At 40.8% G+C, this 27,278-nt stretch overlaps 2 protein-coding genes and 1 non-coding gene across 5 annotated transcripts in view; 2 read left to right on the forward strand and 1 right to left on the reverse strand.

The window, feature by feature from the left end:
* top2a (DNA topoisomerase II alpha) overlaps nucleotides 1-9,569 on the forward strand; it is a 57,134-nt gene extending 47,565 nt beyond the window's left edge. The window contains exons 33-35 of the mRNA XM_072561416.1: nucleotides 153-359; nucleotides 1,690-1,913; nucleotides 8,912-9,569. Of these exons, the coding sequence (XP_072417517.1) occupies nucleotides 153-359; nucleotides 1,690-1,913; nucleotides 8,912-9,073 (593 nt within the window). The 3' untranslated portion in view covers nucleotides 9,074-9,569. The remainder of the gene's footprint in view (nucleotides 1-152; nucleotides 360-1,689; nucleotides 1,914-8,911) is intronic.
* An 8,764-nt stretch (nucleotides 9,570-18,333) lies between these two features.
* The window catches only part of LOC140465743 (gap junction delta-3 protein-like), a 50,530-nt gene continuing 41,585 nt past the window's right edge, over nucleotides 18,334-27,278 (forward strand). Inside the window, exon 1 of one of the 3 annotated variants that reach the window (XM_072561437.1) lies at nucleotides 18,334-18,447. The gene's annotated coding sequence lies outside the window, so the exon portion shown is untranslated. Of the gene's footprint in view, nucleotides 18,448-18,818; nucleotides 19,073-26,792; nucleotides 26,841-27,278 lie in introns of those variants that run through there. The other 2 variants (XM_072561434.1, XM_072561436.1) reach the window with 2 other exon arrangements.
* On the reverse strand, nucleotides 25,500-25,691 carry LOC140465954 (U2 spliceosomal RNA). The gene has a single exon (XR_011955200.1). It is a non-coding gene; the product is annotated as a U2 spliceosomal RNA (small nuclear RNA).

A 27,278-nucleotide genomic window follows, 5' to 3' on the forward strand; every position in this document is an offset into this window, starting at 1 on the left:
TGTTGTTTCTCCTTTTGAGAAAAATATTAGTGCTACCTGCTTAGAAAACATAATTAGTATGTAAATACATCTTTTTTTTGACAAGATTTGGCATCTTGATCTTCATAAAATAAAGCATTCCTAATCTCAAGATCTATTATTGTTTCTCACAGTCGGAGAGGACATGGAAAAGCATATTCCTCAAATTGTTGATGAGGTTTTATCCTCTTCTGATTCTGTTAATGAACCTGAAGTTTCCCCAATCCATTGCAACACTTATAAACCAAAAGGAAAGAAAGCAGCAGCCAAACCAGCTGGAGAAAAGGCAGCACCAAAAAAACGTGCTCTTGGCAAGAAACCCACCACTGTTTCTAAAAAAGGCAAGTGAATCTCTTCTGATAAAGATCTGATATGGATTGCAATCTGCATAGTTCTTTAATCTATGGTGAGAAAATAGCAGTCCATAATTGCACAGAAAATATCAGAAATGAATCTGATTTTACATTTTATTTTGGACATATGTTGAATTTGGAGTAGAGTCCATGGTTAATGCTTAGTAATAATATAGATATCAATTTAAAAGTTTGGTTGAGACCAAACATCAAGCGCCATTACTATTGGAAGTGTTTGTTTTTGATCATTTAATCGTTGAGTTTATAATCTAAATATTTTGCTAGTCTTTGAAGTTACTGACCGACTGATTCTTTGAGAGATTTGTTTTAGGCTATCTACATTGTTCATGCAATGCATTACAACAAAATTGGTTTCCTAATTTGCAGCAATGACAACAGTTCTAAAGTCCAATCCTAATTTGGTGTTAAGCACTTTGAGAAACTCGATTGTTGTAAAATCTGCTACAAGATTAGCAAGTCTTCCTTTTTAATGTCCTCTCCAGGCACCAATAGTTAAATCTAATTAAGTATTTTTTTATTATTTTAACAAAGCCTTGCCTTGAAAAGGCTGCAAGAGATAGTACTGAGACAGTTTTCTTTATGGCTAAGTTACCTATGAATGAAATGAGCACACAGAACATTGACATTATTCTCAAGCAACAAGAAGCACCTGCCTTTCTGAAGATTGAACTGTCTAGATGTAAAATAAAATAGCCTGCACAATATGAATGGCATGGTGACTCAGTGGTTACCACTGTTGTCTCACTGCAACAGGGACGCAAATTTGATTGCAGCCTTGGGTGGCTGTCTATGTGGAATTTGCGTGTTCTCCCCGTGTCTGTGGGTTTCCACTGGGTGCTCCAGTTTCTTTCCACAGTCCGAAGATGTGCAGGTTAGGTGGATTGGCCAAACAAATTAGTGACCAGGGATGTGCAAGCTAGGTTAACAAGCCATGGTAAATATGGGGATATGTTGGGGTCTGGGTAAGGTGGGGGTTGCAAACTTGATGGGCTGAATGGCCTTTTTAGCACCATACGGATTCTACAATTTCATAAGTAGTTTATTTCATCCAAGCAGTCTCCTTCACCCGCTGTTGTCTCCCAGTTTTGCTCTCTAGTCACTTCGAGACAAAGAGGAAATTGGCTCCTGGTACAAACCCAAAATTGGGATTTGGCTGGAATCCTCAGCCAGGGAAATGGGCCATTTTACTGTAAATTTATTTGCATTTAGCTTCCATGATAAAATTACAGGGAAGTTAATCAAGAGTACCATTCAAACTCTAATAGTAATGCCTAATCTAAAATCTAATCATTTACAGATGAAAACCAACCTTCCATTTTTGATGTTCTCACCAAACAAAAGGCTGCTCCAAAATTTTCCAAGACTGCTCTGAAAGCAAAAAATAAAACATCTTCTGATGATGACAATGTTACAAAGAAAGTTGCACCAGCGAAGGGTAAAAAAACTAAAAGAAAGAAGGACTCTGACTCAGATTCAGAATTTGACTTTGGGTTGAAACCTGCAAAGTCCGCTGCAAACAAAGTAAGTATTATTGATATTGAAAATCCTGAGTCAGTAAATTGGATCATTCACTTTTTGCCTTCTAAAATAGCCAATGCTTTTCTTTTAAGGTTTGAGATAAAATCAGAAAATGATAGTGGTTTATTGTCTAACATGACTTCATAGATAAAACTAACAATTATAGCCTGTGTCTGCTTCCATTTAAAATTTACTGTAACTGTATGAAAGCAGAAGGGGTGGGGGGGGAGGCAAGTGCAAAAATGGTATTGTCGCTGGACTAATAATTCAGAGATCCAGGTAGTGCTCTGGGGTTGGGGACTTGGGTCTCACAACGGCAGATGGTGGAATTTGAATTCAATTTCAAAAATCTGGAATTAAGAGCCTATTGCCACCATGAATCCATTGTTTATTGTCACAAAAATCCATCCGGTTCACCAATATCCTTCAGGCAAGGTAATCTGCTGACCCTACCTGGATTGGTCGATGTGTTAATCCATACTCTAAACTATCCACTAAAATGGTCTAGCAAAACAAATTCACTAGAAAGTCTCAAAAGAAATGAAACTCAATGGAACTGCCTAGTATCAACCTAGTTACTGGAAACAACAACAGCAAACCAGCCCTGTTAATTTTGCAAAGTTCTCCTCACCAACATCTGGAAAATAATGTCAAAATTAGGGGCAGTTGATGAGCAACAAATGTTGGCTCAGCCAGTGAAGCCCACGTTCCCTAAATTATTTTTTAAATGAAGGGCAAAATGGCTTAGTCATGACTGGGAAAATTGCAGAGACAGATAAAGAAATGGTATTGAAAATTATTTTTTCCTTTACTCTATCAACAAAGTAAGCCATATGGCCTTTTGAGGCTGTCTCTCATTCACTAGTGTCATGGCTGATCTTTGACCTGAACTCCATTTGCTACCTGGTCCCTATATCCTTTGATTCCAAGAATCCAAAGTAATTAATTTAAGTTTGAGCATAATCAACAAATGAGTATAGAGCTTCCCAAATTATGAACACTTGTACTTGCAACACAATCTCATACAGAGGTCTAATTTTAAAGATCAAATGTTTCCTATATTTATGGCTATTTTATATTGTCCTGCATTGTGTTCGAACTTGCATACAAATTGACTTGCAAGCAGACTCCAGAACAGAGCCTGTTCACTACCTGGCGACTGCTTGGTCACCACCCTCACCTCCTCCCAACATAGAAAATTCCAAATTTTCCTGATCATCTGCATAAAGTTTCTCTTCATCTCAGTTCCAATTTATTGATTACTCATTACAGCCTCCATCTAGTCCTTTCTACTTGAAAAATGTAATTACTTGAGTGATGCCTTCCTACTAAACTGTAATACACTAAGAGAGCAATTTCAGAAATTTCACTTCATACTGTTTGGCTAATAAGGAAGTGCAATTGGTGAAATAGATCATAAATTTTGGACTAACATTGCATCTACCAGTTAGATCTACCATAGTTTCTAAAATAATGGTTGTGAGGTTGACTGGAGCAGTACATTAATAAAATGTCCTCTCTTAACTGGGACCCTGTTTAAGACCAGTCATTTCTCATTGGATTCTTTCATTTTTGTTGCATTTTAAAAATTTACAAATGTAGTCAAGTGTACATTTCAAGTTAAAACAGATTTCTTCTGTTTTAAATTTGAAAAAGCACAGGTCAGCCCACAATCTACCAATGTTGGAGGTAGAGCAGGATAGAACATAGAAAAGTACAGCACAGAACAGGCCCATGATGTTGTGCCAACAATGAATCCTAATGTAAAATAAAATAACTTAATCTACGCACCCCTCAACTCACTGCTATCCATGTGCATGTCCAGCAGTCGCTTAAGTGTCCCTAATGACTCTGCTTCCACCACCATCGCTGGCAACACATTCCATGACTTCACAACTTGCTGCATAAAGAACCTTTCTCTGACCTTCCCGTCTATACCTTTCTCCTAATATCTTAAAACTGTGACCCCTCGTACCAGTCAATCCTGCCCTGGGGAAAAGTCTCTGGCTATTGACTCTATCCATTCCCCTCATTATCAATCAGGTCACCCCTCTTCCTCCTCCTCTCCAGAGAGAAAAGTCCGAGTTTAGTCAACGTCTCTTCATAAGGCAAGCCCTCCAGTCCAGGCACCATCCTAGTAAACCTTCTTTGCACCCTCTCCAAAGCCTCTGTATCTTCCTTATAGTAGGGCAACCAGAACTGGACACAATATTCCAAGTATGGTCTCACCAGGGACTTTTGGAGCTATATCAAAACCTCACGGCTCTTAAACTCAATCCCCCTGTTAATGAAAGCCAAATCACCGTATGCTTTCTTAACGACCCTATTCACTTGGGTGACAACATGAGAGATCGAAGTACTTGCACACCAAGATCCCTCTGTTCCTCCACACTGCCAAGAATCTTGTCTTTAATCCTATATTCAGCATTCGAGTTCGACTTTCCAAAATGCATCACTTCGCATTTATCCAGGTTGAACTCCATCTGCCATTTCTCAACCCAGCTCTGTATCTTGTCTATGTCGCTCTGCAGCCTGCAATCGCCCTCGATACTATCGATGGCACCTCCAACCTATGTGTCATTTGCAGTCCAAGTCATTTATAAAAACTACAAAGAACAAAGTACCAAGAACAGTGCCCTGTGGGACCCCACTCAACATTGACCTCCAGGCAGAATACTTTCCATCTACAACCACTCTCTGCCTTCTGTCAGGCAACCAATTCTGAATCCAGAAAGCCAAATCTCCCTGTATCCCATACTTCCTGACTTTATGAATGAGCTTAACATGGGGAACTTTATCAAATGCTTTGCTGAACTCCATATACACCACATCCACTGCTCGACCTTTGTCGACCTGTCTTGTCACCTCCTCAAAGAACTCAAAAAGATTTGTGAGGCATGACCTGCCCCTCACAAAGCCATGCTGACTGCTATTAATCATGCTATGCTTTGCTTTGCCAAATAATCATAAATCCTATCCCTTAGAATTCTTTCCAAAACTTTGCTGACCACAGCCATAAGACTGACTGGTCTGTAATTGCCATGGATTTCCCTATTACCCTCTTGAAAAGAGGAACAACATTTGCCTCCTTCCAATCCTCCAGTGTGACTCCCGTGAAGCGTGAGGAGGCAAAGATCTTCACCAGCAGCTTACCAACCTCCGTTCTCGCTTCTCGGAGCAGCCTAGGCTAAATCTGTTCTAGCCCTGGGGACTTATCAATCTTAATGTTTTCCAAAATTTCCAGCACATCAAATTTCATCAATTTCGGTCAACCCTGTATCCCAGCTCCTCAAAGTTCTCTTTCACAACAAGGTCCCTTTCCTTAGTGAAAACCGAAGCAAAAACTCACTTAGGGTTTCCCCTCTCTGCTCAGACTCCACACACAAGTTCCCTACGTTTTCTCTGATCGGCCCTACTTTCCCCCTGATCATTCTCTTATTCCTCGCGTATGAGTAAAATGCCTTTGGGTTCTCCCTAATCCTTCTTGCCAAGCTCTTTTCATGCTTCTTGGCTCTCCTCAGTCTATGAGGTAAAAACAATGACTGCAGATGATGGAAACCAGATTCTGGATTAGTGGTGCTGGAAGAGCACAGCAGTTCAGGCAGCATCCAAGTAGCTTCGAAATCGACGTTTCGGGCAAAAGCCCTTTTAAAAGGAATGAAATATTAGGTTGGTGTTGGATCTTCTGATGAAGCCATCTTTATAAAGAAAAGCATTGTGATGAAATCTGTCCTTCCTTATCGTTTTGTAATGAGGCGGCAAAAAAAATCTATATTTTTTGGCACAGAGCTGGGAATAAATATTTCATTTGTTGAATCGCAACTTTCCAAGCTGGCTTTGTGTAATTCTCCTTTGCCTCCTTATGAGTCCTTCTGAAAATACCTGACTATGGAGTACCGCTCCGAAAGTTTTTGGTTTCAAATAAACCTGTTGGACTATGATTATTCCTGATGAAGGGCTTTTGCCCGAAACGTCGATTTCAAAGCTACTTGGATGCTGCCTGAACTGCTGTGCTCTTCCAGCACCACTAATCCAGAATCTCCTCAGTCTATTTCTGAGCTCCTTTCTAGCAAGCCTGTAATCCTCTAAAGCTGTGCTAGATCCTTGCTTCCTCCACCTTACGTAAGCTGCCTTCTTCCTTTTGATAAGAAGCTCCTTTCTTCTCATCATCCAAGGCTCCTTAATCATACCCCTACTTACCTGTCTCAGAGGAACAAATTTATGCATCACTCGCAACAACTGCTCCTTAAATAGTCTCCACATGTCTGCTGTGCCCTTTCTGTGGAACAATTGCTCCCAGTCTGTACTTCCCAACGCCTGTCTGATAACATCATAATTTCCTTTTCCCCAATTAAGTATCTTCCATTGGTAACTGCTTCTTTCCCTCTCCAAGGCTATGGTAAATGTGAGACAGTTGTGATCAGTGTCACCAAAGTGTTCTCCCACCGCGAGATCTGACACCTGTCCTGGCTCATTGCCAAGCACCAAATCCAAAATGGCCTCTCCCCTCATCAGTCTGTCTACATACTGAGTAAGGAAACCCTCCTGAACACACCTGACAAAAACGGCTCCATCCAAACCACCTGCACTTGGGAGGTTCCAGTCAATATTGGGAAAGTTGAAATCATCCATAACAACAACGCTGCTACATCTGCATTTTTCCAGAATCTGCCCACCTATGAGTTCTTTAATCTCTACTGCTATTAGGGGGATCTGTAGAAAACCCCAATGAGGTGGCTGTTCCCTTGCTGTTCTTAACTTCCACACATGCTACTCAGTAGACAAACCTTCCTCAACAATCTTTTTTCTGTAGCTGTGATGCACTCTCTGATTAGCAATGCTGCACCCCCTCCTCTTTTTCCACCCTCCCTGTTCTTTTTAAACGTTCTAAACCCTGGAACATCAAGCAACCATTCCTGCCCCTGTGAAACCCACGTCTCCGTTATGGCCACAACATCGTAGTCCCAAGTATTGATCCATGCTCTAAGTTCGTCACTCTTAATTTTGATAATCCTTGAGTTAAAGCAGATTTTAACCGATCCTTTTGTTTCATCGCGTGAGAAACCTTCCCGATAGATTCACTACATCTTGTCACTGCCCCATCTGCAACTGCCCCCTTCTCAGATATGAGGCTCTGATCCCCAAACAAACTAGTTAAAACCCTCCCAAACCACCCAAGCAAATCTCCCACCCAGGACATTGTGCCCCTCCAGTTCAGGTGCAACCCGTCCTTCATGTACAGGTCTCACCTTTCCCAGAAGGTATCCCAATGGTCTAGGGATCCGATGCCCTCCCTCCTGCACCAGCCTCACAGCTATGTATTAAGCTGCATTCGCTGAGTGTTCCTTGCCTCTCTATCTCGTGGCACTGGTAGCAAACCTGAGATCACTATTTTACTCATCCTGCTCTTCAGATTCCAGATTCTTCAGATTCTCTATGGTCACTTTTTAGATCCTCAATCCCTTTCCTGGCTATATCATTGGTGCCAATATGTACCACGCTTTCTGGCTGCTCACCCTCCCCCTTTAGGATCCTGTAAACCCGATCAACATACCTTCCGAGAGTTGCGTTCCTGACCACAAAATCTCCTGACAATCCGTCTAACTATTGAATCCCCTACCACTAGTGATTTGCTAGCGAGTGAGTGCATCAGAGTGCATCACAGCTACAGAAACTAAGGTTGTTGAGGAAGGTTTGTCTACTGAGTCAGTATGAGTAGAAGTTAGGAATGGCAAGGGAACAGCCACTTAGGATGTTTGGGGAGCTTGTTAAATAGTTATAAGAATGAGGCATACACTTTACAGATTAATGTCATTTCACTTCTGCTTTTGAAAATAAAGTCTTTGCAGTCACTTGACTTTGATTTATGGAATTTATCAGGTAACTAATGAATTAAAGCAAATAGATCAAAACAGTTACAAACACTGATTTTTATCCTGAATCGATTTTCAACACTTATATCAGCTGTGTAAAACAAAATAAGTGTTATGATTGTATACCCAATGGTTGCTCATATTTATTTACATATCAAGTTGTTTCATTATCAATCAAACTCATTCTCTGTGAGGGTGGTTTGGTGTACCTGCTGAGCTCTGAGCTGAGTTAGCTGATCTTAGGTGGAACACAAGAGAGATTCTAGTGCTCCTGAATTACTGAGAGTAAATTTAGCCAGAGTTCTTGTTCCTAATTACTAAGTTGTAGTACCTGTTGAAAATTGTGAATATGAACATTGACCAAAGCATGAAGAGTGATGATGTCCCTGCAGTCATCTAGTCTCCTACTACATGCTTGTGATGATTATAATTTAAAGACTACCATTTTATTACAGCCTTAGTTGATGAGCACTTGTAGATGGACATATGACACCTTATTACATAATTAGTGCATTTACTATTGACTTTGAAAATTCTTGTTCATTTTCCTTAGAATTATCTTCTTTTTGTGGCTTTACTTGCATATTCATTTGAACTGTACTTTTAGCTTCCCTCATCCTTTTAAGAAAACACAGCCCCAGAGCGCTGAAATATTATAGAGTCATAGAGATATAAAGCACAAAAACAAACTCTTCAGTCCAACTCATCCATGCCAACCAGATATCCTAAATTAATCTAGTCCCATCTAAACCCTTCCTATGCATATATCCATCTAGATGCTTTTTAAATATTGTAATTGTACCAGCCTTCACCAATTCTTCTGGCAGCTTATTCCGTGCATGCACCACCCTCTGCATGAAAAAGTTGCCGCTTAGATCTCTTTCAAATCTTTCTCCTCTCACCTTAAACCTATGCCCTCTAGTTTTGGATTCCCTCACCGCAGGGAAAAGACCATTCCCCTCATGATGGTATAATCCTCTATAAGGTCACCCCCTCAGCCTCCAATGTTCCAGGGAAAATAGTCCCAGTCTAATCAGTCTCTCCTTATAGCTTAGACCCTTCAACCCTGGTAACATGTTGGTAAATATTTTCTGAACCTATCAACTTTTTAATCCTGATTCTCCTCAGAAAAGCAAGATGAAGGAAGATGACAGTTACCATATCGATATCGATGAAGACTCCAATTCAAATATTAGCCTAGGTGGAGCACCTCCTAGAGTGACCAGCCGTGCAAAGAAGCCTGTTCAGTACTTGGAGGACTCTGATGATGATGATGATGATTTGTTTTAACTTTCTAAATATCTACACCCAGTTATTATGTGCAGTGCCGGTTTTGGTACTAAGCTGTATGGACCAAGACAACTATAGTAGTGGCTTTGTAGTGCTATTTTATATGGATTAGTACTTGGGGACACAAGTTTTCCTGGGCATATTGTGTGGACATTGTTCCTGGCTAGATATCAAACAAGATTCCCGTTCCTAGTCTCTGCTGGGGAAAACACACATGATTAACTTTGAATGAAAACTGGGCTGAATGGCCTTCAAATGGCTATTTTCTAAATTTCTGTATGAAGAATAATCTAAGATTGAAAGTGCCCGTGAACTATTCCATGGAAAGATAGAAAATTGTGGAAAACCATTTCAGAAAGATGTTTCTGATTTTTAGTTTCAATTTTGCCTGTCTGTAAATATTTTCTGACAACTGATTCTTACATTCTCACTTGACTGTTCTCTTATATTTTTTAACTTTTTTAAATTTCTGAAATAAAGGTTTTTGTAAAAAGTACAGATGTTGTTTTGAGTCTTTTTCAGTAGAAATGTGCTTTTAGAAGAACATAAATCTACTAATTCAAAGTTGCTTTATTTAATTTAGTTATTTTGAAATGCAGTTGCATAGCAAGCAATTTATAGTATTTCACTATCTCATCCAAAGTGCATGTGATCAATGAACCTTGCTACATAAATTGAAATCCATGCTGGACACTTCAGTACTCTTCCAGTTTGTCACAGACAACCAGACAGTGAAAACATTTTATGGAGTGTAAAATAACACACAGTTCCTCGTGAGGTATTGAGTTTCCTGGGAGTTGGTGTGCCTCTGCATGTAGATTGTGATTTTCCACCTTCATAGCCTGCAGCAATACTTTTACATTGAGCTTTCTCCAAGGTGATGGATGCTGATGACTCTTCTATCAGGTTTCAGTAATGACAGGCTATTCCTATTTATGGAGTGGACAAGTTGTCAGGCCTTCTTTCAAGAATTGACTATCCTTTACTTAGACCTGATCAGGGTTTGCAATATGGTTGCCTTGTGCTGGAGCGCATGTTCTGAGGCATTGGTGGTTGTTATTAGGGAACCACTGCACAGGAATAAGTTCATCCATCAGAGGTGGTTGGTGGAGGAGAGGGCTTGGGATGCTGGGCTGACCAAACTCAGAAATGTGTCGTGGAAAAGTGGTCTTGACACTGATGCAATTGGTTGTTAGGGCATTTGTCAATGTCTACTACATGGACAGAGCCTCCTGACTGGTACTCGACCTGGAATGCATAGGTACAGTGAGCTTCCAAATGAACAGGCCCCCATCAGCACCACAAGCACGCACACCTCCTTATTCCAGCAACTCATGGTTTAAGGCATCTCTGAGAAATTCCCTCAGTACCCCTTAAAACAGCACAGAGTGGTTTCCTGTATGGGTTGTTGCTATACACCACTGCCTTATAGTTGTTTGTCGCATGATATAAGAAAGTGAAGACTGTAGATGGTGGAGATCAGAGTCAAAAGAGTGTGGTGCTGGAAAAGCACAGCCAGTCAGGCAGCATCCGAGGAGGAGGAGAGTCAATGTTTCGAGCATAAGCCCTACATCAGCCCTGGGGAAGAGCTTATGCTTGAAACGTCGACTCTCCTCCTCCTCGGATGCTGCCTGACTGGCTCTGCTTTTCCATCACCACACTCTTCGTGTTTGACATAACATCTTTGCTTCCGGTAGCAGACATCCCAGATAGAGGGCCACTAAGGTAGCCCTTCCTCTTTCCGTTGGGAATCTACCTGTAGAAGTGACATCTCATGTAATAAAAGTGTAATTGGGCTCACTGGGTGCAAAGATCTACAGTTTTTGTGGCCTGGAGAAAATGTTTTTCATATTTATTTGGATTGTATTCTTTCACAACCCCTGTTTTCTCTCTTGGCCTGCTCCTGGACCTGGCCAGCATGGCTCCTTACAGGTCCAGGCAATGAGCAATGGAGCACATCATAGTGCTCATCTGTCTGCATCTCTGTCATTGTTAGATCCATGTTCCAAGTTCCACTACAAGACAGTGTGCAGTATTCCACTCCACAGGCCTTTAGGGACCAGGATGAATCATCATATCTGATAATAGAATTATAATTTCTGTTATAGTTCTGTAAGTCTTCACACCTTTTTGAGAAGATTCTTACTATTCACTGATGGATTGATCAGGCTAGATCAACCTGATTGATTGGACTCAACCAGGTGTTGATATGTCAATAGTAGGGTGGTCCTTAGGCATCCATTTCTGGGGGTGCTGGGTGCACATGGCCTCCTCCAAATAAGGGTGTGAGGTGCCCCTGTGTCTGGTACACCCTGATATTTCCGATCACCCAAGGCCAGTTGACTCTATTCAAACCCAAATTTGTAAAATTTGATTATTGTTTTTGTTACAGTGCCTATGCCATGGATGTTATGTATTTGGACTTTTTAAAAGTTAAAAAATCACACAAAATCAGCTTATAGTCCAACAGGTTTAATTGGAGGCACACTAGCTTTTGGAGCATCACTCCTTCATCAGATGATAGTGGAGGACTCAATCCTAAAACACAGAATTTATTGCAAAACTTTAGTGTGATGTAACTGAAATTATACATTGATTGTCTGTTGAGTCTTTCATCTGTTTGAATACCATGATAGTTTCACTTCTTTCATGTGTAAATCACAAAACCTTTGTTTTAAAAGTTGCATTCTCAGGCTAGCTGTAACAATGGGTGATAGCTAGACAATATGTTGAAGGTGTTAGACACCCGTGTTCTCTGTCTATGTCATGATGTTTAGATAGATTCTAATCTAAAAAATGAGATAACAGAGTTTTACATGAATTTGTGCAGTTTTTGAGCAAAGTACAATGTAACTCTGCAAGTACAAATTCACCCCACAAAATATGTGTGCATGTGGGTCTTTGTGTGTGTGTCTGTCTAGGATGGGGGTTGTGAGTGTGAGAGAATGTATGTGTGCGTGTGTAATGAGTGTAGAGTTAAGTCTGTGAGGGGGTGCATGGGAGTGTGCGTGTGTCTGGGGTGGGGAGTGGTGAGTTTCTGTGAGAGAGAGTGTATGTGTGTACGCGTGAGTGTAGAGTGGTCTAAGTCTCTGAGAGGATGCTTGTGTGAGTGTGAGAGTGTATGTGTCTGTAAGGGTGTGTGTGGGTGTCTGTGTATATGTGTGTATAGGAGTGCCTCTGTGTGTGTATAGTGCAATGGTAATGTACCTGTAATGTGACATGAGCCCAAGGTCCCGGTTGAGGCCCTCCCTATGGGTACCGAACTTAGCTACCAGCCTCTGCTCGGCCACTTTTCGCTACTGCCTGTCCTGAAGTCTGCCTTGGAGGATGGTCACCCAAAGCTCCGAGGTCGAATGTCCTGGACCACTGAAGTGTTCCCCATTCACTCGTTGCTGTAGCCTTTGCTCTGTTTCCTCAATGTACTATGCCCCAGGGCATCCTTGCCTGCAATGTATAAGATAGACAAGGTTAGCTGAGTCACATGAGTACCTGCCATGTATAAGGTGGGAGGTGTCCCCACATGTAATGGTGGTATCTATGTCCATACTCTGACACATCTTGCAGCACCGCTGCATAGATACCACTATTACACATGGGGACACCTCCCACCTTGTGACTCAGCAAATGTTGTCTATCTTATATGTTGCAGGCAAGGATGCCCTTGGGCATGGTACATTGGGGAAACCGAGCAAAGGCTACGACAACAAATGAATGGGCACCGCACAACAATCAACAGACAGGAATATTCCCTCCCAGTTGGGGAACACTTCAGTGTCCAAGACATTTGACCTCGGACCTTCGGGACAGGCAGTAGCAAAAAGTGGCTGAGCAGAGGCTGATAGCTAAGTTTGGTACCCATAGGGAGGACCTCAACTGGGACCTTGGGTTCATGTCACATTACAGGTGACCACCATTGCACTATACACACACACACATACACAGACACTCCTATACACATGGACACACATATACACAGACACTTACACACACACACTCCCACACTCACACAGGCATCCTCTCAGAGACTTAGATAACTTTACACTCATGTACACACATACACTCTCACAGACACTCACAACCCTCCACCCCAGACACGCATACACACTCCCACACTCTCACATGCACCCCCTCACAGACTTCAGACACTGCGCACACACACACACACATACACTTTGTCACACTCACAACCCCCACCCCAGACAGACATACACACAGACAAAAACCCACATGCACACATATATTTTGTGGGGTGAATTTGTACTTGCAGAGTTACATTGTACTTTGCTCAAAAACTGCATGAATTCATGAAAAACTCTGTTATTTCACTTATTAGATTAGAATCATCATGACACTGACAGAGAACACAGGGGGCTAACACTTTGAACATATTGTCTAGCTATCACCCATTGTTACAGCTAACCTGAGAATGCAACTTTTTTTTAAAAAGGTTTTGTGATTTACACATGAAAGAAGTGAAACTATCATGGTATTCAAATAGATGAAAGACTCAACAGACAATCAAGGTATTTTTCAATATATAGTTACATCACTAACTTTTTGCTATAAATTCTGTGTTTTAGGATTGAGTCCTCCACTATCACCTGATGAAGGAGCGACGCTCCAAAAGCTAGTGTGCTTCCAATTAAACCTATTGGACTATAACCCGGTGTTGTGATTTTTAACTTTGTACACCCCAGTCCAACACCGGCATCTCCAAATCATGACTTTTTAAAAGCATTTGATGCGAACCACATGGCAGATTGCTTAGAAAAGTAGAAATGTTCTTGACAGTATGGGTTAGAAATTGGCTAAAATATAGGAAACAGGGTACGATAGATGCATTTCTCAGATTGGAGAGGAGTTGAAAGTGGTGTTGCCCAGCGATAAATGTTAGAACCCTTGCTTTTTCTGATATATGTAAACAACTTTGAGATGGCTATTTGGGGTAAAATTTTAAATTTGCAGATGATACTAAATTAGGGACAGCAATGAATTGTGAGAATGATGCTATATGACTTCAGAGATATTGATAACTTAGCCAAATAGGCAGATACCTGGTAAATGAAATTCAATACATTGAAATGTGAGGTAATGCATACTGGTAGAAGAATACAAGAGAGGCAATACAGGCTCAATGGTACGGTGGCTGAATGGGCCGCTCAAAACGATGAATCTATATGGATTTACAAAAATTGGGCAATAACTGAGGCATGCTGGGAAACTCAGGCAAGTCTTCACCAAAGTGAGGCAGATATAAACAGTATGTGATCCACCTGGTAGCTGCAGACCAAACAATACAGAACCAAATTTGGGTTTGAATAGAGTCAACCGGCCTCAGGTGATTGGAAACATAAGGGTGTGTACCAGACACAGGGGCACCTCACACCCTTATTTGGAAGAGGCTATGTGTACCCAGCTCCTCTAGGAATGGATGCCTAAGGACCACCCTACCATTGACATACCAACACCTGGTTGGGTCCAATCAGTCAGGGTGATCGAGCCTGATCAATCTATTGATGAACAATAAGAATCGTCTCAAAAAGGTGCGAAGACTTTCAGGTATAAGAATCACTATTATCATGCTGAGCAGTGGTAACGTGAGACTAACTACCAAGAAGAGAAGACACCCCTAGGCCCACCAGAAGACCAGATAGTCATTGCCACGTGGATCAAGGCCAAGATCTAATGTAGTGGGATATGATCATCCAGAGTTAAGTTAAAGCTTGAGTTAAATTATTAGATTTATAGTGTCTTTTGTTGTTATAGTATTAATTGTGTTCAATAAACTTTATTGTATATTTTTAATAAGAGTTGCCTCGCAGTTTCTTTGCTCGATATTAATTAAACACACTGTGTGGTAGGTGTAACAGTACAACCCTGAAGTGAGTGTAGGAACAGAGGAACCGTGGGGGTTCATGTGCATAATTCTCAGAAGGTAACCAGCCAAGTTGCTCAGAAGGCTTATAGGATCCTTGTGTTTAAATAGAGGCATAGAGTATAAAAGCAAGAAAGTAATATTACACTTCTACAAATAACTGGTCAGACCACATTTGGATGATTGTGTTCTTTTCTGGGAGCCTTATTTAAGGGAGGATGTTAAAGTCCCTGAGAGAGTACAAAGGAAATTTACCAAGAATGGGGTTTTAGATGCAAGGAAACATTAGAGAAATTGGGTTTATTTTCCATGGAGCAAAGATTAAAAGGTGGCATTATTGAGGTGTTCAAAATTTTGAACAATGTTCACAGGGTAAAGAAGGATATTCTGTTTCCATGAATTGGTATGTTAGCAACTAGTCACAATTTCAAGATTGTCAGCAAGACAGCTAGGAGTGAGATGAGGAGAAATATTTTTACTTCGAGAGTTATAGAGTCATAGAGATGTATAGCATGGAAACAGACCTTTCGGTCCAACCAGTCCATGCCGACCAGATGTCCCAACCCAATCTGGTCCCACCTGCCAGCACCCGGCCCATATCCCTTCAAACCCTTCCTATTCATATACCCATCCAAATACTTCTTAAATGTTGCAATTGTACCAGCCTCCACCACATCCTTTGGCAGCTCATTCCATACACGTACCACCCTCTGCATGAAAAGGTTGCCCCTTAGGTCTCTTTTATATCTTTCCCCTCTCACCCTAAACCTATGCCCTCTAGTTCTGGACTCACCCACCCCAGGGAAAAGACTTTGTCTCTTTATCCTATACATGCCCTTCATAATTTTGTAAACCTCCAGAAGGTCACCCCTCAGCCTCCGACGCTCCAGGGAAAACAGCACCAGCCTGTTCAGCCTCTCCCTGTAGCTCAAATCCTCCAACCCTGGCAACATCCTTGTAAATCTTTTTTGAACCTTTTCAAGTTTTACAAAATCTTTCCGATAGGAAGGAGACCAGAATTGCACGCAATATTCCAACAGTGGCCTAAGCAATGTCCTGTACAGCCACAACATGACCTCCCAACTCCTGTACTCAATACTCTGACCAATAAAGGAAAGCATACCAAACGCCTTCTTCACTATCCTACCTACCTGCGACTCCACTTTCAAGGAGCTATGAACCTGCACTCCAAGGTCTCTTTGTTCAGCAACACTCCCTAGGACCTTACCATTAAGTGTAGAAGTCCCGCTAAGATTTGCTTTCCCAAAATGCAGTGGCTCGCATTTAACTGAATTAAACTCCATTTGCCACTTCTCAGCCCATTGGCCCATCTGGTCAAGATCCTGTTGTAATCTGATGTAACCCTCTTCGCTGTCCACTACACCTCCAATTTTGGTGTCATCTGCAAACTTACTAACTGTACCTCTTATGCTCGCAACCAATTCACTTATGTAAATGACAAAAAGTAGAGGATCCAATTTGGAATGCACTGCCTGGTACAGTGGTGGAGGTGGATATATATTCGAATATGATGAATGTAGACAGCTACGGAGGTAGAGATGGAGAATGGGACTAGCTGGATAGCTCTTTTGGGAGCCAGAACAGAGTCAAATGACATTGTTCTCTACTGTAATCTTATACGATCCTGTATTGCAGAAAAAAGAACATCACCTTTCTCTCCAGAAGTCTGGATTCTGACCATCTCATTTACACCCACAGGTTGTTCAGCTACCTGGGTGCCAATCACATCATTAATGGCAGCCAGAAGGCCTTTATCATCGACAACTGAACATCATTAAGCAGACCAACCCAGCTACTTATTGCTGGCCAAATCTCATTTTGTACGCATTCCCTAGTGCCAGACGTCAGCAGCTATATATTCCCGAATGGTTGAACAAAGAACAGTGTAAATAGCATTTCCAACAAGTGCCAACAGCGTATCTTTTACAAGTATGGCATTCCATTTCATAATCTTTGGTTTTAAAAACAGTCCTTTTCCTATGTTGGTCTACAATCAAAACTACAGCAAAGCAAAAACATATTGGTTTTACATTTGTCTTGCTGGAAGAATATTGACAAAAGTCCAATGAATTATGAATTAAACATGATGGCATCATAATTCTAGATCCAGACAGAGAAATGAGTGATAAGTAGTGTCCACACCAAGCACGTTATGTTTTTTCCTGAAAATGTAAAATAAAACTCACTTAAACTCTCCTTTCGATAATCTTACCCTGTTTATAAACAACAAACAAAGTGATATCAGAACAAATGAAACTGCATTGTTTATGCTGTCAGCTTCACCTGGTTAAATTCCCATACCAGCTGAGGTTACTGTGAACGACCGTTTCCAATGTCTCCCCTTGCTTGAGGCATGGTGGCCCTCAGATTAAACCACCACCAACAGTCTTTCTCTAATGAGACAGCAGCCCTTGGTCCAGTAGGACAGTGGCAAATGTAGCTTATACTTCAGTCATTTGACAGCTCCTGTGTTTCAAGACTATTTTTTTAACATTCTAGTTTCTAAGCCACAATTTGTCCCACTTAAAAATTGGGAAAAACATTGTCTTCAGTACAGCCACAAACTCCAGTGCCCTCACGATCCTTTCCTGGCCAAAGCCTCAGCCTGATATATTGCTGAAATGTCAGACATGTTTTGTTACTTTCACAGACTTCCCAAATGTCAGATTCCCAACTTCCTGCTCCATAAGCCAAATTTATTCCAAACTGCTGCTGATATCCTAACCCTCCTTTTCACCTCGGGACCTTACTGATTCGTCAATGACTCAATTTTAAAATTCTAATTTGGAAACCCTATTGCTGAATATCTCAAGGTGCATTCTTCCAAAGGTGGAATAATGTCCATTATGTCCTAACAACCTAACTTGGTTCAGTGTCTATTTTTTGTCTTTTATGGGAAGTGTCTAAGCTCATTTTTCTCTGTTGAGGGAATCGCGCATAAATAAATTATTTTAAGATGGAAATTTCAATTGTGCCATTCTAAAGAATTAAATGATTTATTTTTCCGATCCAGATTTTAGATTATCATTGAATTATTTCCAGAAGTCGCCTCACCCCAAATCATATACTGGATTAGTGGTGCTGGAAGAGCACAGCAGTTCAGGCAGCATCCAACGAGCAGCGAAATCGACGTTTCGGGCAAAAGCCCTTCATCAGGAATAATCATAGTCCAACAGGTTTATTTGAAACCAAAAACTTTCGGAGCGGTACTCCATAGTCAGGTATTTTCAGAAGGACTCATAAGGAGGCAAAGGAGAATTACACAAAGCCAGCTTGGAAAGTTGCGATTCAACAAATGAAATATTTATTCCCAGCTCTGTGCCAAAAAATATAGATTTTTTTTGCCGCCTCATTACAAAACGATAAGGAAGGACAGATTTTATCACAATGCTTTTCTTTATAAAGATGGCTTCGTCAGAAGATCCAACACCAACCTAATATTTCATTCCTTTTAAAAGGACTTAGAAAACTTTTAAGTGTAAGAAAAATCTTTTTTTTAATGGGAAGTGTCTTCTATTGTAGCGAAGTAACATTTGAAACAAATTCGGTGAAGCAAGTTTGAGGGTGGGGTAAACCAAAGAGAAGTTTCTAACTCTACATTTTGGGGGGCTTTTGGAACCGTCCAGTGCGAATGTATTAAGAATGGACATGGATTTGGGGGGAGGAGAGGGGAATCATTGTAACCATTACAACTCGGTTGCAGCTAGGGGGAGTGCCAAGACATTGCAAGGTGGGTCATGTAATGGAAAGTTTTGCCTGTCATCGACAAGTTAAGTGGGGGCCAGTCAGTTGCTTTCCATGTGTTAGTTGTATTTTTGTAAATTTTCCTGAAGCTTTTAAGATTTCCAGGAAAGACGCTGCTGATGGACTTAGGTTTTTCTGGACAGAGCGATTGTGATACAGTTCGTTTCTTCCCTCCCCCCTTTTATTTAGCAGTGTTATTTTTGGAAAGCTCATGTCCCTCCTCCGAAGTTTCAGCTCAGCAGCAGGTTGTATTTCACAGGCTCTAGCTGATGGAAACCATGCCCTGTCATTGCGCGCCGCCGCTGGTAAAGCAGCAAAGAACCTTAACTTGAAGTTGAGGAAGAAAAGTTCAGCCCAAGGTTAGAGTGAAAACCCCTTCTTTCTCTTACCTGGCCATTTGTGAGAGGGGTGGGGGGAGGTCAAAATAAGATAGTCTTTGAAAATGTAATGTAATATCCAGCTTTCCAAAATCGCGGTGTTTTAAAATATTTAATCGCGATAGTTTTAGTTGCTTTTATGATCTACTTATATTTTAAAGTAATAATGTTAAAGTAATTCTTGTGATTCGGTTTTCCATCTCTCGCCTCACTCCCAACTTAGAATGGTCCATATGGATCTGAATTCAAAACACTTGTGAAATAATCATAAATCTCCATTATTGTACTTGGGTTTGGTCGTGTGTATATTATGGGGTTGGAACACCAAATTCAGACTCTTCTGATCTGAAAAAACTAGTGCTAAAATAGCTGATGGCTCTTTGACAACATACCAAAGGGCACCTAGCAAAGTGGTAACTTTGTGTGTATGTCAACAGGTAATTTCACTCTAATTGGGTAGGCAATGGGCATCAGATGGAGCTAGATCCTGGGCTAACCCAACATCAACAAAAGCTTATTTCCAGCAGATGTCACTAGACAGTAATCAGCAGCTGAAACTCTGACTAAATATTTTTCCTCACCCTCTTCAGATGTTTCTAATATTCTTGCTGGCATTTAGCTAAGTCAGCACAATCCACTGATCCTTGTATTCTCTAAAGTTTAGCTACTCACTACCTCAATAAGGTGAGCCATTAGGATAGTTTTTTGACAAATTAACGTAAGATTACTTGTAAAATCCATCAAGTTGAACCAAGATTTTGAGTGAATATGATTGAGTGGTCTATCTCGAGTAATTTGAAAACTAATCAGAAGTCAGTCTTAGCAGACCATAGGCAGTGAGGGGAGGGGTTGAGAAGGAGGGTCCTTCATGGTCATCTCAGCCAGTGCAGGAGTTAAACTCAAGTTCTGCATTGCAAAACAGCCAACAGAGCCATGTGATCCCCAAACCGATCACAAGAAGAGTATTGATAGTTTAATGACCTATCACTAGACAGTTTGATTCTGAAACACTCATATAATATTGTTGAAATATCTTTGACCTATGAACTCGTGCAGTGCAAGGCTATAAAGAATATTCCTGCTGTCTCTAAACTGGGGCAATAAGTTGCCTTACTGTTTAGTTGAGAATTAAAAAGAAGCCAGGTGTCTTTGTCATATTTATGTCCAGTTACCAGAGCTGGAAATTGATCATATTGCAAGAATTGTGTGCAACTGTGATGCATCTACAGTCAACAGCTGGCAATTTTTAGAAAGTAATTTCATTTTGAAATGTCAATGTTGCTGGGAAGTCTTCAGCTAGGAAACTGTGCAGCGAATTGAATTGGCTGAAGACTGACTTCAATCACAATGGGATCTTTGAAGGAGTCTGAAGTGGACCATCCACTTGGCATTTCTGGCTGAAGATTTGTAAGCACTTCAGACCTTGTCTTTTGCCCCAATATCATGCCTCTGCCTCCTATTACTTGTTGAATTGTTCACCATTGTTCACAGCAAAGTTACAGACTTATGGGATTGCTTAGCTGTCTGTCGTACACTGGCTCCACTGTTTAACATGCTTAAGATCCTGTATTGTATCTTCACTGAGTAGTCACTTCATTATGTATGGCTGATTATTGTTCTTGTTGAGACATAGTTGATACATTGGCTTAATAATAACAGTGGAGTAAAGAATATGCAAGATCTTGAGGTTATAGCCTGTAGTGGAAACAATTCTGCTGCTAATGTCCGTGAGTTTATGCTGAGTGCTCAGTTTTGAGCTGCTAGATATGTTCTCAATCTATCCCATTTAGCACTGTGGTCACACCACACAACACCATTGTGGATATCCTTCATGTGAAGTTGAGACTTTGTCTTTAGAATGACTTCATGACAAATAGTCATTTACTGATACATCTGCACCTGTGGATTGGTGATGAGGTACACTAGGGTTTTCCCTCATGGCTTCTCTCAAGACCGGTCTGGGGCCCAAACTGGCAGATATGTTCTTCAGGAATCTGGCCAAGAGACCATTTCTGATGTCCATTACAAATGAAGAATAGACATTTGGACAACTTACTGTAGGATTTCCAGGCTAATAGAACTATACACTAACAAGCCTATGCTTTGAGCAGAGTATGAATAGATGGATCAGACAAATGGAGATGGGGAAGCATTATAACCCCATTTAAACCTAAACACCTAAAAGATTAGTTGTTGAAAGGGCTTTCCTGGTGCAAGTTAGGTCTACAAAATACCTGAAACCATGAACCCCAAAGTATTTTTCATAAGATGTATGTGTTAGTGTTTAAGGAACAGCATTAATAATAAAACATGCAGTATAGTTTAAGAATGGATTTACTGGAACCTGGTAGAGCTGTGAATTTGACAGTTCAATTTCTTAACCAAAAGATCTAATGATTGAAAGACAAAATCATAGAATAGTTATGTCTGTGCCTGCTCTGAACAGGAGCAACTCAAATGATCGTACTTCCCTGTCTTTTCTTTGTAATTCTGCCATTCCTTTCCTTTCAGATCATTATCCAATTCCTTTTGAAAGCCATTATTGAATCTGATTCTACCATACCCTCAGGCAGTGCATTCCAGATCCTAATCACTCACTGGGTGAAAAGGGTTTTCCTTTGTTGCCAAATATTCTTCCACCTGAATTGATGTAATCTGGTTCCATAAAACCATAAGAAACAGAAATGGGAGTAGGTCGTTTAGCCACTCAAGCCTGTTCTGTTATTCAATAGGATTATTGGCTGACCTGGCATTAATCACATCTGCTTTCCTGCCCTTTCCCTGTAACCTTTAATTTCCCTACTGATCAAGAATCTATCCAACTCTGTCTTAAATATGTACAAAGACACTGCCCCCACAGCTCTTTGTGGTAAGGAGTTTCAAAGACTCACAACCTTCTAAGAAAAGAAGTTCCTCCTCACCTCAGTCTTAAATTCCTGACCCTTTGGCCAATGGACAGATTCCCTCTAACTTTGCTGTCTAGATCCCTAATATTTTTGAGCACCAAATCTCCTCATGACTTTTTGATAGAGAAGAACCCCCAACACTCCAATCTATCCATATAAAACATCCTTGTTTAAGAGTTGAACAATATCTGCACAATTTGATCTTGGTATCAATGAATTGTATTGTACAGAAAATGGTTGCCAGTTGTAAAAACAAATGTTTTATATAGATGGAAGTCTATTCAAACATTTTGCAAGAATTTGCTTAAATGGCCCCTTGTGTCTCAACAAGCAACATATAAAATTGACACCAGATCTTGCCCTCATCTGAGGTATACAAGCAAGCATTGTCCTGCACTGTCATTGGCACAGCAAGCTGAATGTGTCAGTTTGGTTTCTCTTGTTTCTGAATCCACTGATATGAGACCATTTGTAGCTGCATCAAAACTATGCAAAATACATACAAAGTACCACAAATGCTGGAAATCTGAAATAAAATTAGAAAACATTGAAAATACTCAAGTTAGGCAGCATCCGTAAAGAGAAAAATCATTAACATTTCGGGTCGGTGACCTTTTGTCAGAATCAAGCTGAGATGAGCGATGTTACTACAGGATGTGATTGAACTTGGGACTTTCCTGTTTAGTATCAAACCAGGTGCGTTTACTGGCTGAGCTGTCAGGGACAATCTGGCTCTTCCCTGTATAATGTGGATTTTAAGACTGTGATATTAGGGACAATATACAGTCAATCTTATTTATCATTGTAATTAAGCAATAAACCATGGTTGTACTTTCCCAATGAATATGCAAAAAGGAGGGTTTACTGATTGAAAAGGCTGTTACATAAATCAGGAAGCTGATCACAATTCATTATTAGTGACACAAAGTTCGGTGGCACTGTAGGGAGTATAGATGATAACATAAAATTATAAAGAATAGACTAGATAAATACCCAAAACTGTGGCAGATGAAATGTAAGCAAGTGTGAATTTATCTATTTTTTTATTGAGCTGATAAATTATTGATCAGGGTACTTCTCAGAAGGATGAAATTTAATACAGTGGGTGTCCAAAGAGGCACAGTTTCAGGTACATAGATCTCTAAAATGCCCTGAGCAGGCGCAGAAACTCATCAGGAAAGCTCATGGAATGCTACCCTTTATATTCCAGTCCCCTAAATATAGGAATGAAGACATTATACTGCATTTACCCAAACCCTGGTCTAACTCCACTTGATGTACTGTGAGCAGATCTGGGCACCACACCTTACAAAGCATGTATTGGCCTTGGAGGTAGTGCAAGCTAGGTTTACAAGGATAGTATCTGGACTTCAAGGGTTATATTACGAGGCAAGATCATACAAATTAGGCCTGGTTCCTCATGGATTTAGAAGGTTAGGGGGTGATCTGATCTTCAAGTATTAATAAGAAAAGACAGGGCAGGTAAAGATAAACTATTTCCGCTGGTTGGGAATTCTAGAACTAGGGGGCATAGTCTAAAATTTAGAGCCACACCATTCAGGAGACGTTGGGAAGCTCTCCTGTTTATAAAGGGTGGTGGTTTTCTGGAACTCTCTTTCTAAATGGCAGTGAATGCTGGATTAGCTGTTAATTTTAAAATAAATAAATCTTTTGTTAAAAGGAAAGGTATTAAGTGATGTAGGCTAAGGCAGATATGAGGAGTTAGGTTGCAGGTCAGCCATGATCTCACTGAATGGTGAAACAGACTTGAGGGGCTGAATGGCCTATTTCTATATACTTGTGTTCCTTTTTTTTTAAATGGTCTGAGATAACAGAAAGTGAAGATTTGATAATCTTTTGTTGACTTTAATAGTGAATCCAACAGACTGATTTCTTCAAGAGATTAGTGAGTTGTCAGAACTTCAGTTAAGAGAAAACATTTCTATCGTTTCTTGTGATGTCCCTGTATGTTTTGTTTGTTTCTGATAAATTCTGGAACAATAAATACTTGATTTGGAGGCAAGAGAGGAATAAAGCTATTTATGTGGAATTTTCTCAACTTATGAACTGGATTGATTTGAGTCCAAAGTAAAGTTTGTTGTAATTTATTGGTGAAGAGTGTGGACTTGAGGGACCAAATGACTTTTTAAAGAAATGTTTCAATGAATTACGTGGGTCCTGAAAATTTTGATATGTCCTATTCCTTTATGCAATGCTCTTGAACAGGAATTAACATGGAAGACACTCTTGTACATTATATAAAGACAGGAAGCTTAGGACCTTAGCTCAAGGACAATCTTACTCCAAGTTTTAGTTACTTCCAGCTAACGTTTTGTTGAAGATGAGGCTTAGCTAGTGTTTGTCTCTGAGGTGATAGCTATTGGTTCAACCCATAGTCCAGAGCTTTGAGTCCACAACTTCATTCCAAATGCTCTGCTGTCAAACGTGCTGCCTTTTAGATGCATCATTAGACTGAGAGACACTGTGCCCTCCTATAAAGATTTTATAGCTCTAATTAAACAAAAGCAGATGAGTTTTCCCCGATGTTCTGACCAATTTGTCTCTCCCTCAAACATCACAAAAACAGATTATCTGGTCATTGTTTATTGTGGGACATTTTATGCACATATTTTGGATGTCAGGTTTCATGACAAACCTACAATTCAAAAGTTGTTCTTTGGTGTACAATGCTTTGGCACATATGGCTACAGGATCCACAGGAGACTTGACAGGATGGATGAGTGTATTTGATTTAGATTAGATTCCCCTACAGTGTGGAAACAGGCCCTTCAGTCCAACAAGGTCACACTGACCCTCCGAAGAGTAACCCACCCAGACCCATTTCCCTCTGACTAAAGCACCTTACACTACTGGCAATTTAGAATGGCCAATTCACCTGACCGACACATCTTTGGATTGTGGGAGGAAACCAGAGCACCCGGAGGAAACCCATGCAGACACGGGGAAAATGTACAAAATCCACACAGACAGTTGCCCAAGGCTGGAATTGAACCTGGGTCCCTGGTGCTGTGAGGCAGCAGTGCTAACCACTGAGCCAATGTGCCACCCATAAGGGTTGAAACTTTGTTTCCCCATTGGTGGTGTTTAGAACCAAGGGGCAACATCTAGAAATTAGGATTTTTCATTTTAAAACTGAGATGAGATGTTCTATTCTGTGAAGATTGTTAATCTGTCAGTTTCTCTTTGAATGTATTCAAGGCAGAAGTAGAAACATTTGTCAAGGAATTCAAGTGTTATGATAGTAGATGGACAGTAAAGTGGAGTAGAGACCACTGTGTCATGGTCTTATTGAAGGGTAGAGCTTGCTTCAGGGGGACCAAATGGCCTACTCCCTCTCTTAACTGTAATTGACCATGCCTTGGTAAAGGCAAGTCCTTATCTAATAAAAGATTTCCTGATTCACATCACGCTAGGTATTTTCTAATCAACATGTCAGGAGATTTTGGGGAGAGAAGGTGGGATTTGAGCCCAGCGTCCTGGCTGAGAGGTAGGGACATTACCACTGCATCACGAGCCCTGAGAAGCCCATAAACCATCTACCTGCTCCAAAACTCAATGTAATGTATGGTCCCCAGATAAAGAACGCATCAGCTATTAAACTAATGAAAACAAAAACTGCATTTGATCTTAATTCCTGTTTGCTGCCTTTGCTAATGCTCATATAAGACAAACTTAACTTTGAAATTATTTTGTTGAAGTAGAGTTAGTTGAGTGGCAATTTTTCCAAAAAAGTTAATTTTAATGCCCATGTAGTGACTGAGGCATTCATGAGCATTATCAGCCCAAGTTAACTTCTTAAAGTTGGGCAACTTTGTAACATGCTATGTTTCTTCTTCCCGTGACAAAACTGAGTTCCAATGAGCAACCTCTGTTCTAATATTACCTAAAGAGATCCATTTTTACTTGGTTGCATTCCTGCTATTTTATTTGCTGGACAATACAAATTACACGACAAAGCACATAGGCTGCAGCAGTTCTTTTTTATTATTTATTCATGGGATGAGGACGTTACTGGATAGACGCCATTTATTTCCCATCCCTAATTGCTCAGAGGGCATTTAAGCATCAACCACATTGCTGTGGGTCTGGAGTCACATGTAGGTCAGACCAGGTAAGGATGGCAGTTTGCTTCCTTAAAGGACATTAGTGAACCAGGTGGGTTTTTTCCAACAATCCACAATGGATTCATAGTCTTCATTGAACCTTTAATTCCAGATTTTTATTTAATTAAAATTTCATCATCTGCTGTGGCAGGATTTGAACCTGGGTCTCTGATTAACACTCTAGCGATAATACCACTAGGCCATCATTTCCCTAGATGGCAGCTCACCACCAACTTCTCAAGGGCTACCAGGGAACAGCAACGAATGCTGATCGTGCCAGCAACACTCACGTTCCAGATACGCAACATAATTTTGGAATGTTAATGACCCAGTCAACCACAAAAATGAAGCCAGTACTGTTTGTAAATGTCACCTGAATTCTGCAACCAAATGATGGCTTCACTAACAGGTTATTTCTTTCTCAAACTGAATTTAGAATTCTTTCTCCTTTTTGATATTCTCTTTCCCACACTTACTCCCTTCCCACACTTGCACGCACTTGAATCAATGCTGGGCGAGGCTCACTTTCAGCCGTTTATTCAACCATGAGATGAATTATAAATTAGTCCAGTTCTGTCCGCCTATGTGATTCTGAAAGGAGTTGTTGGATAACAAAGAGAAGAAAACCTTGATAATTCTTTCATCTGAGCTGAAAATGTGTTGCTGGAAAAGCGCAGCTGGTCAGGCAGCATTCAAGGAGCAGGAGAATCAACGTTTCGGGTATGAGCCCTTCTTCAGGAATGAGGAATGTGTGCCAAGCAGGCTAAGATAAAAGGTAGAGAGGAGGGACTTGGGAGAGGGGCGTTGGAAATGCGATTGGTAGAAGGAGGTTAAGGTGAGGGTGATAAGGTGAGGGTGATAGGCCGGAGTGGGGTGGGGGCGGAGAGGTCTGGAAGAAGATTGTAGGTTAGGAAGGTGGTGCTGAGTTTGAGGGTTGGGACTGAGACAAGGTGGGAGGAGGGAAAATGAGGAAACTGGTGAAATCTGAGTTCATCCCTTGTGGTTGGAGGGTTCCTAGGCGGAAGATGAGGCGCTCTTCCTCCAGCCGTCGTGTTGCTATGGTCTGGTGATGGAGGAGTCCAAGGACCTGCATGTCCTTGGCAGAGTGGGAGGGGGAGTTGAAGTGTTGACCCACGGGGTGGTTGGGTTGGTTGGTCT

This window comes from Chiloscyllium punctatum, chromosome 42 (genome assembly GCF_047496795.1).
Source record: "Chiloscyllium punctatum isolate Juve2018m chromosome 42, sChiPun1.3, whole genome shotgun sequence".
NCBI classification, from domain to species: Eukaryota; Metazoa; Chordata; class Chondrichthyes; order Orectolobiformes; family Hemiscylliidae; genus Chiloscyllium; species Chiloscyllium punctatum.